Consider the following 10,740-nt stretch of genomic DNA (forward strand, 5'->3'; position numbering starts at 1 on the left):
AGTGATGTCTGCTATGGGCTACTGGCACCATTCATTCTCCTGGCATGCCTAAACATGCTCACATGATGCAGGCAAGCAGGGCATCGATGCTACCCACACCCAACACTTCAGCATTCTGTGTTCGGTGAGGAGTGCTTTACTTGGTTTGCCTGGCTTCCCTTTTGTGGCTATTCCCCAGGCAATCTGGGGTTCTAGGCCTCCAGCCACCTGGCCATGTACCCCAGTGTGGAAGGTCAATGGCACGCTGTCTAGAGTTGAGGCATCCCCCTGCTGATGCTAGTGTTTCTTCCTTCATAAAAAATTTCCTGCCATACCTTTGATGTTATGGGAGAAAGATGTTCAAACATTCTTGGGAGCTGAGGGTTGTTATAGGCTCAAAGCGTCAGTTGGACTTCACAGGGCTCCACCATCCCAGTACCCTGTCCTATCCACACCAGGTGCTCTAGGAGTGTTGTTGCTTGCCTCTGAGGCCATTGTTCTGGCCTCAGTCTAAAGGACCCCTGTTCGGAGTCATCATCTTAGTTTGGCTGCTTGCCTCATTCTTCCTTGTATGGGTCTCAAGGCTCCTTTACATCTAATCCTGCTCTTATCTTCAAGGTAGGGATGGACTCCCTCCCTCCTGTGGGGTAACTTTTTCCATATCTCTATCTTCTTCAAGGTTCCTGTAGTGGTTACTTTTATCCCCTCCCCCCTGGGCTGGACTCACGGGACGAGCAGCTTCCTCGGCTCCTGTGATGATTCTTCTTGTCCAAGAAGTTCCTTCACTGGTTCACTCCAGGTAAGTCAGGAGACTGAAACTCTCCCTTAAGCTCTGGGGTCAGTTCCCTTCTTCTGTGATCTCACCAGTCTTCTTCTTTTCTTCTCGTCTCCCCCTCTCTCCATCTGACCCTGGGTTGCCCTCCCAGCGTCCTTTAAATCTCCCTTTTCCCCAGCTGGGTCAACCATGGCAGCTTCCTATTCGCTGCTTGACCCAGCTGTTTCTTCTTTCCCTCTTTGGTGCAGTTTCTTTCTTTTCCACTTGGCCACGCTGGTTTCCTCCCTCCAAGAGACCAGTCACCTGGATGCCAGGAGAGTGGTAAGTGTCATGGGCCTGTCACAGGCTGGCTTGGTATTGTGGTTGGCTTGAGTGCACACTGGGGTAAATGCATTTCAGTGGGAAGATGCTGCTTGGCATTAGCTAGGCATTTGGCTCACAGTGTCTTGGAACATAATTATTAGAACCATTTAATGGGTGCATTTCCTTCTTTGCTCTATCGGTTGAATCCAGGAAAACAGCTGACTTGTGAAACAGAAGTGTTTAGTTTAAAAGAAAGACACTCCTTTCCTGTAAATGGGTAATTGAATTGTTCCTGGATCACATGTGATGTGTTTATGAACACATGTTATGTGTCAAGGAAAGTTAAAGAGGAATTCAAAGAGGAATGTCTGTTATATATCTGTAATTCTAAACTTAATTAAACTAATTTATAAGGTTTCCACCCCCTATTGTTTACAGTGTACCCAGTCAAGGACTATTAAAGGTCATGAAGACACAGAAATCAATCTTTTTGTGTTGATTTACTTTGTGCAGAACTTGAAATTTAAGTTTCAGTTTCGAGACCTCTCCCTCCAAGAGTCAGTATAAATAGCAAGTGCCAGAGCAAATCAAGCAGTGCAGGCTTTGAATGCAATAACTTCATCTGCACTCAGCTTTGTAGAGGTATACAGTATGCAAGACCCAAAAAAGTGCTCGGCTGACTCTTCAGTGTAAGTTATTTCACTGTAGTGTAAACTAGGCAACATTATGAGAAATTGTAAAATTAATACATATAGATTTTGTTTAAATATTCTGTGTCTAATTTTACTGTATCATTTTAAAATTAATGAGATAATATTTATACATTCCTCCTTAAACCCCTTTTTAACTTTCCTTTGCTAGTCTAATAATATGCTGTGAACATATGAAATGCTCGGTCAGTGAGTTACTATGACAGTGCTGAATGCTTTGTCACCACTTGTCTCAATTTATTAATATTTTGTATTAAGAAATGCTGCACAGGGAGGTTGTGTATACTCTAGCATGGCAGTGCAGGCTGAAAAATAAAAAAAATAACTTTCTCTTACTTAGATCATCCCAGTAGGAAATATACTAACTATGTTTAGTTAGAATATTTGTAACTACACTGGAAAGATGTTGTGTGTCCTGAGACCACTAGATTGATCCTTCTTTAGTAGGGGACAGGTGAGAAGCATTAGGCTACCCTCCATTTATGTTACTTAAATTTCTATGATTCTCAACCCTTTCTCTGTCATACTTTACATATATCAGTACTTGTATTTTAAATCCCTTCTTTCTTTTGTGATCAGAACAGTGCCTGTTTCCTGATTTGTAGTGCTGAATTCTTGGAAGTTATTCAGTTAAACATAATGTCCTGGAAAAATCCATTCAGTTCCAGGCTAGGAGGGAAGTCCTGGCTAAGTCAGTGGAATAACTCCTGCTGACAAGATTGATGCTAGGGTTTTACACAGAACCTGGTAGCACTCTTAACAGAGATGACCATGAAGATCTTAACCTAGGTTTAAGACTTAATCTTTAACAATGGAATAGGATAACCTGGGATATAGTCTCAAGTAGGTGCTAAACACTGTCAGTTATATCTAGGTTATCTGTTTTGTTTTTCCTTTCCACTGCATCATAGTGTTTCTCTTTGCTGGGGGAGGTAGTTAGCCATGTTAGTCTGAAGACAGGCAGAAGTCAGGGTAGTTTAGAAACTCAGACTCACTAAATCTGAGATGCATAGCCTACACTTTTGTAAGCAGTGGTGTACTTCAGTGGGTGCTGTCAGGGAACTGCAGGAAGCAGAACTTCTAAATAGAAAGTATAGTTCAGAATACAAAGGTTAGGGAAGGGGGAGCAAAAAGAAAGGTGGACTGCTGGCAGAGGCAAGCTGAGTAGGAGAGAAAAAAACAAGGCAGTAAATCCACTCAGGGACATAAGTGTTATAAAACCTAATCCAGGTAAAGGGGAAATGCTCTGTGGTCTGGAATTAGACCATACTTAACAGAATCCAGTCAGTGGATGATTTCTTGTTCTGCAATTCCCCATTCATTTTGATAGTTTTGTTGTCAAAGAATAGCCACTCTGATGTTAGTGATGGGATGTCCAAGGAGGTTAAAGTGGTCTGCCACGGGCTTGTTTGTCATTCTGGAACTGATGTCAGATCAGCGTTCATTCATTCTTTCATGTGGGTTTCACTTTGTCTGTCCAATGCAGACAGCAAAGGGGCACTGTAAACAGGTGACGGCATATATGCTATTGGTAGAGGTGCAGGTAAATGAATCTGGGATGTTATAATCCATGTGGTTTGGTCCAGTGATGATGTGGCCTGTGTTGATAAAGGGGCACAGGGCTGCCTGTAAATCAGGACAAGTTTGTCCCCCATAGCTACCCTGAGATTTCGCAGGAGGGGTTGGAGGTTAATTTAAGCTGTTGCTGCTACATTAGCTTGAGGTTTGTGCCTAAATTGATTGCGAGCCTTTTGGCAGGGGGCAAGGATAGAAGTTGGACTACTGCTGCTGCTCATACAGCTAATGTTAGGGGTTTGAACAATTTATCAGATCTTAATTGAATCATTCTGTGCTGCTAATCCAACCTCTGTACTTTGAAAGTTATTCTGGAGTGTAGTTGCTGTCTTTTGACCTAGGCTGCCTGGAGTAGAGTGATTCAAATGTACTAAAATAAAGAAGTGTTGCATTGAAGAAGAGTTCTTTGTGTCATATGGGTCCTTTGGCACAGACATGAATGGCTTGCCCAAAGTGTGATAATAGCCCTCTATCCCAATTTTATATGTCACTATAATCAGAGGGGAAAACACTATTTGATGCAGATGAAAATCTATAAAATCCTCTCCATTTTTGGTAAAGATTAACTAGGTTACAATGGGTTAATTCATGGATAGAGGAAGATATTTCTGGTTCAGGAAGACTAAGAGAACAAATCCCCAGGTGTCTTTAATCTTTTTCTCCTTTGCCATATTTTTGGGGAAACCATGCCTACATATTCAACACTGTCACATAGTGTGAAGCCATTAGAAAGCTAGAAAACAATTTCAGAGCACAAAGATGCAATTTGTGGGGAAGATATTGTATCATTGGAAGTGATGCATGTTGAAGAAAGTGATGCAATATCTGATTACAGGCAGTCAGTTGATAATACCAAATTGCAGGCATTCAGTTGACATTAATCCCAGGGTGTCAATAGGCACATATCTTGCAAGCAGTTTTTTCTACATGTCTGGACTGCTAAAGGAATCATTGTAAAGGGTAAATGTTTCTGTTTCTAAGAAAAGGTAAATACTGTAGATTAACTTGCTATGGACACATCTACACAAGATGTTGACTAATTAACTGTGCAATAAACATCTCAGCATCTACATATGCACCCCTGTTAGGGTGCACAAAACTAGTAAACTCCACAGCAGGGTAGTAGTTGTAAATACAAGTAATACCTTGTTGCAGATCTTTTTGTGCCTGGCAGCGCACATGTAGATGCTGCCCAGATGGCTGGGGCATGAGGATGCTTTAGTGTGGGTGTGGGTATGGGTGTGTGTCGATGAAACGGGGGACCTGAACTGAAGTGGTGGGTTTTAAAAAACAGCACTTCAATTTAGGGCCGATTAAACCCACTTGTCGTGCACACACCCCGCTGACTACTTGCTTCTCCAGTGGGGAGGGGGGAAGAACTGCTGGTGGGTGAAGCAGTCCCTGGGCTGCGTGGGGGGGGGACAGTGCTTCCCTCCATGGCAGCCCCCCCAGGTGGCACCTGTCCACAGGCACCTGACTCAGGTGGTCCCAGGGGACACCACAGGTGCGGAGGGAAGCACCGGGCCCCCTGCGCACTTCAGACAGGCAGGCAGGCTCCAGGGCAGGGAGGAAAAAAAAAAGATCAGGTTTGTTGCTTTTCTTGGGTGGAGCCTGTTTTCCCAGGCTGCTGCCAAGCTGTTTGCAGGGCTTTCTGCAGAGCTGAGCTGCATGTAGTCCAGTACTTCCCTCTGCAGCTGTAGGGGAAGCAAACTAAAACTCCTTTCAGTCATTTAAGATGTATTATGCTGCTGAATTTCTTACAGTGCCTGGAATTAATGCGCAATATGCCACCGAGGTGTGCGAAAACCACCACCATTAAAAGCAGTGCAAAAGCATTTAGCCTGCTTTAAAATGTCATTGTGCACACACACCCCTCGTTTCATCAACACATGGCCCTTGTGCCCCATCCAGCCTCTCTGCAGCACATTTGACTCGGTTGGAGCAGCCCTGGGCTGGCAGGCTGACCCCTGGGACCCCCCTGCCAGCTTCGGCTGCTGTGACCTGGCTCATTGTGCTGCAGTCTAGGTGTATGTGCAGCTGTGTGCTCAGGAGCTTCCAATAAGTTCTGCAGTTTATTGCTGCCCCCTAATGGCATGTGTAGATACACACTATGTGTAAGAAACAGCCTGTCCACTACCTACAATATACAGTTTCTGGATTGGGGTATATGAATGCAGTATTTTAGATAAATTCACTAGATTTTGAGATATCTGGGAATATTATATACTTGCTGAGTTACGCTTCCCTCCTTTTTATATGATTTCTAGTTATGGTTTCTGTATACTGGGAACTAGAAGCTTAGCTGGTATAAATCAGCGTATGTACACTGAAATCAGTGGCGCTGGGGATCTGTCCTATACCTAGGTAACAATTGTCACTATGTGGTAGAATCTGAGGGTATAGACAGCCATTACATTTGTAGCACTATTAAAGTTCTTGTATGCTCACCTTTTGTAGCACCACTGAGCTCTACAGAATAGTACCCCTTTGAAACAGAAACTTTTCTGTAGTGCCCGACGTAACAGCTGTTTAGTTGCATGTAGTGCTACAAGAGTCTCTAGGACTCCCAACATCCCAGAGTCCTTTGCTTTCCCTTCCTCCTTCCAAGGGAGATGGAGAGAGGGAGCAAGGCTGGCTCCCTGCTAGGCAGCAGTGCTGTAAGGGAATCCTGATAAGACTTGGCTACCACTGCTGCAGTTGCTAGAGTCCCAGGTCCTGCCAGAGCCAAGGTTCCTTCCACAAGCCAGTGGGAGAGTGGCTGCCCCTGTGGCTGTGGTGGCATCATGGGTGCCAGAGCCCAAATTCCTGCCACTGCTGCCAGAACTCCAATGAGAACTGTAGGTCTTGAGCCAAAGTCCACAATGGGTCACAAAGAGCTAGCTATTTTCAGTACAGGCAGGAGGTTACAATAGCTTGTCATGGAAACTTCTGCAGGATTTAAATGGGATAAGGCAGCCCCATCAGCAATTTTGGAAATGATGTTTGGATGGGCTCAACAATACTTATTAAGCCTTTAGATAATCAGCCCACTGGTAGATCATTAGTTACCAGTGCTGGATATGATGACCTGAAACCTAAAGTATGTGTAAATCTGATAACCCTACTTGGGTACATCCAAACAAGTGAACACATGCCTGATGCAATATCTCCAAGCAGTTTGAGATTGTGCAAGAGGCACGCTGGGAATAAAAAAAGGGGTTCAGTGTGCTGGGGCAAATAGGAGTGGAGCAAGGTTGCAGCAGTGTCTTGAACCCAGGCTCTGTCCCTGGCAAGTAGGAATGTTGGGGGTGGGGGGACTGTAGGTGAGTGGGGCAGGGGTTGGGGTTGTGGATGTGGGGGGACTGTGTGTGTTGCGGGGGGACTGCTTGGGAGCGGTGGGTCCCTGGCCTACCCCTCTGCACAGCGCACAGCCCACCCACAGGAGCAGCAGTGTCTGTGGGGCACTGCTGCTCGCAGAGTCCCCCCATGTCATGGCATGGCCTCAGCTGCCTGGAACCCAGTGCTACCTGTGCCACATGGTGTGGGCCTGGCCCAGGGGTGTGCATCTTCAGGCAGAACTGGGACACTCTTGCTGTTACCCAGGGTCCTGGCACTGCATGCAAGAGCCACGCATTGGTCCGGACCAGGTGCTGCCTTCAAATGCTCCACATGGCATCGGGCTGGGCCAGCTCCATGGAGGCAGGACCTGGCCTAGCCTGACACGTGGCCGCTGTGTGCAGTGCCGGGGGCCCCAGGTAACAGCAAGAGCAGCTCAGTCCTGCCTGAAGGCACACACCTCTGGGCTGGGCCTACACTATGTGGCACAGGCGGTGCTGGGTCCCAAACAGCCAGGGCTTCACTGCGCCATGGGTGGGGGATCTGCCAGCAATGGGCCCTGGGTACCCCGTGGCCATTGCTGATGCTGGGGGGGGTGGGCAGGGGACCCACCCCTCCTGAGCAGTCCCCCCACACATGTAGTCCTCCCCATACCCACAACCCCCATACAAGCCACCCACAAACTCTACACCTTCAAACCAGCCCCATGAACCACCCATCCACATACCCAGCCTCAAACTCCACACCACTCCAAACCCCTGCACAAGCCCCAAACACCACATAAACCTCACCCCTACAAACCCTACACCCACCCACAAACCCTCCCAAATTTCCCGTATAAACCTCTTCCCCACCCCAAACCCCACATCCCCCACACAAATCTCACACCCTGAGTGGCCAGCCAGCCAAATAGGATGGGATGGGACCTGATGGCAGGAGCTGTGGCTCCAGGGGCACCTGCGGTACTGCAGCCCTGCCCTGTACCCACATCAGTGCTGTGACATACGGCCCCAACCTGGGGTGGCTCCTGGTCCCAGGTGCTACTTGGGCGTTTGATGGGCTGAAGGGATGGGTGGAGGTGGCAGCAGGGTTGAGAGAAAGAAAGAGAGATGGGGATTGGAGGTGGGGAAATGCTTCAGTTAGGAGAGGCTGCCAGAGCCAGGCTTAGAGCTCCCCTGTGCCCCTAGAGCGGCTTGTGCAAGTGGAGGCCGGCCTGGAAGGGAAGGGGCTTGCCCAGCCCAGTCCCTGTTCAAGGGCTGGCATTGCTCAGAGCCACAAAGCAGCAGGTGGGACAGCTGCAGCTGGACCCATGTCCTGGTGCTGGGATGGAGCTGCTGCTGGGAGGGAGCTAGTGGGGACAGGCAGGGGCTGCAGGTCAGAAGTGAGGGGCACTGTGGGGGCTGTGGGTTGAGAGTGAGGGGCAAGGGCAGGGGCAGAGAACTGGCATGCCACTGCTGCTCAGTGCCTTAATTCCTGGTGAGCAAAAGGGTAATGGCAGCTCTGATTTTTCTATGATAAAAAAACCCAAAAACAAATGCCAAAGTGTATAGATACTTACAATTAATTTATTATGATGATAGAGACACTGGTAGGCTTCCAATTTGCTTTAAAATTGTAAATATATCAGTCAAACACTGCTTAATTTATCTCTTGATATATGGTGGCATTTCATTTTAATCGTGGAAGAACATGGATTGTGGGTATTTTTAATGACAGAATTTGGGAAATTTTATCAGAGAATTTTCTGTTTTAAAACGGAATACCAGGATATCTGCTGGTGAAGCAAGTAGTGAGACCCAGGCAGAGGAGCCTGCCCAGGGCCAGCACTGGGGACCCAGCTGGAGGGCAGATGAGGTGGCTGACTTGTCCACCTGGGGCCAAGGGGACATGCTTTAACAGTTCATAGCTGCCCACTGCAACAAGCACATCTTCTGGGCAATAGTTGCCCAGATGGCAGAGTGGGGGCACCAGAAGATATGACAGCAGTGCTGCACAAAGGCCAATTGTGCAGACATGGCCCACTGGCAGCTTGCCTAGAGATGCAGAAGGCTCTGCTACAGTGCCCATACCACAGCCCAGGTGGCCATGCAATTCCAGCCTGGGTCTGGCAGGCATTCAGCCAACGGGCCACAGGTACAAGGGGCCAGATGCTGTCACAGGTGGTAGCAGATCACAGCCAGGCAGCAGCCCCCACTGCCAGACTGCTGCAACGGATAGAGGTTGCAGGGGCCACCCTAGATTAGTGTCTCCAGATACCAACTAGCTGGGCCTCAGAAGCTCCTGAGGGCAAGTAGCCCTGAGATGCTTGACAGGGCAGCTTTTTATACTGCCTCTAGCTCCCCCTGGCTGAAAATTTGGGAGGAGCTGGGCAGGGTTAGTTTGCCCCAAGTGGCATGATTTGCCCCACACCAAAGTGCATGTTCAGGCATGTGTACTGAGGCAAAAATCTCCAGCACAAATTTGTGCTGCTGCTATTTGAGCTGCTGCAGGTGCATGTGCCTGCATGTGTGGATGCACCCCTTGGAGCTAGACCTACACCTCCACAGGTAGCAGGGCAATGAATAATGTGGTCCTATTTTTCACTCCTGTTGCCTATGGAGCTTTGCACTGCTGCAGAATTGATGAGGTCTTGATTTGCTTCCTCTGGTTTGTCCATCCTAGGCCCAAGCAGAGCATTAGTTTTTAGTTTTTTTTAATGCCATGGACAAAACAAATGTTGTTACCTTCACAGTGTCAAGCTTCAGCTTCTGGAATCAAGTGATTAACTACAAACGGAGACTTTCAGGAAAAAAAATGCTAGTTTCTAGCTCCTGTATTTTCCTGACAATGTGAATCCTAAAGGCCACCAGCACAGGGAGCAAATAAAAATAATAAAATAAAAACTATCACACTAATTATTGTTTAACTGTTATGAGTTTTGGGGGCCTGGGTCATGATTTTTAAAAGATTAGGATTAGCAACATTTCATTGGGAGGGGGCAAGATACAATTACCAGTTTCCTGGTCTTGTTGTAACCCTTTCTGTTTTTAAAAATGACTTTTTACCAAAATAAAGTGCTGGACCTACAAAAACTGGCAGCGTCAAACATAAATCTCACTTCACTGTGGTCTGTCTTCTTTTGCAGGGATTTGAATGCAACATCTAACCTCAAGAATTCATCTAAGGGAAATGAGGAGGCTGAAGAGGAATGGGGGCCCCAGGTGAGTGCATCCTACTGAACTATACCTGAGTAGATGCTCATTGTGAGTAAGACTAGACTTAAAATCTTTACTGAAGCTTTCAAGGTGTGCAGCTAACGGCTAATCAAAGAAGCCCTTTTCTATGCACAGTTGCACTTTTATGTCTTAAAATCAGTTTACAACCCGCTGTTTGGACTCTCTTGAATCAAGTGAAACCTGATTTACATTGATTGTAGTTTAATGCAGCAAGGAACTGACTTATGATTCCTTAAAGGGCATAGTGGTAAATCTCTTCCCATTGCATGCTGGGAGCAGCAGAAAGAATTTTACCTCAGAAAATGAAATTCCTTTTGAAGACCTCCCCTGAGACAGTCAGCACTACACAGTGCTCAAAGAAACCAGGTACAATTTGCTCAATATAACTCTTAGACTATAGGCCCAACATCCATAAAAGGTCTTAGGCTGTGACACTGATTTGCAGTATCTAACATTTAGGTGTCTAGCTCCAATAATAGAATCTGCAGCTCAGAATTTGGTACAATAGTTTCATAGTTTCTAGGGTCGGAAGGGACCTGAGCAGATCATCAAGTCTGACCCCCTGCTATGGCAGGAAAGAGTAATGGGGTCAAATGACCCCGGCAAAGTGTTCATCCAGCCTCCTTTTAAAGACCCCCAGGGTAGGAGCCAGCACCACTTCTCTTGGAAGTTGGTTCCAGATCCTAGCCACCCTGACAGTGAAATAGCGCCTCCTGATGTCTAGCCTAAATCTACCCTCTGCCAGCTTGTGACTGTTATTCCTGGTCACTCCTGTTAGTGCTCGGGGGAACAGGGACTCCCCCAATGCCTGCTGGTCCCCTCTGACTAGTTTGTAACAGGCCACTAGATCCCCCCTCAGCCTTCTCTT

At 47.0% G+C, this 10,740-nt stretch overlaps 1 protein-coding gene across 3 annotated transcripts in view; it reads left to right on the plus strand.

Moving 5' to 3' along the window:
* The first annotated feature begins 719 nt into the window (after positions 1 to 719).
* The window catches only part of LOC109302706 (lysine--tRNA ligase-like), a 63,746-nt gene continuing 53,725 nt past the window's right edge, over positions 720 to 10,740 (plus strand). The window contains exons 1-2 of one of the 3 annotated variants that reach the window (XM_019524438.1): positions 720 to 778; positions 9,782 to 9,857. In XM_019524438.1, coding sequence (XP_019379983.1) covers positions 735 to 778; positions 9,782 to 9,857 — 120 coding nt within the window. In that variant the 5' untranslated portion in view covers positions 720 to 734. Of the gene's footprint in view, positions 779 to 1,046; positions 1,076 to 1,586; positions 1,747 to 9,781; positions 9,858 to 10,740 lie in introns of those variants that run through there. The other 2 variants (XM_019524457.1, XM_019524447.1) reach the window with 2 other exon arrangements.

Source organism: Gavialis gangeticus, unplaced genomic scaffold (assembly GCF_001723915.1).
Source record: "Gavialis gangeticus isolate Ggan-Ray unplaced genomic scaffold, GavGan_comp1, whole genome shotgun sequence".
Lineage (NCBI taxonomy): Eukaryota > Metazoa > Chordata > Crocodylia > Gavialidae > Gavialis > Gavialis gangeticus.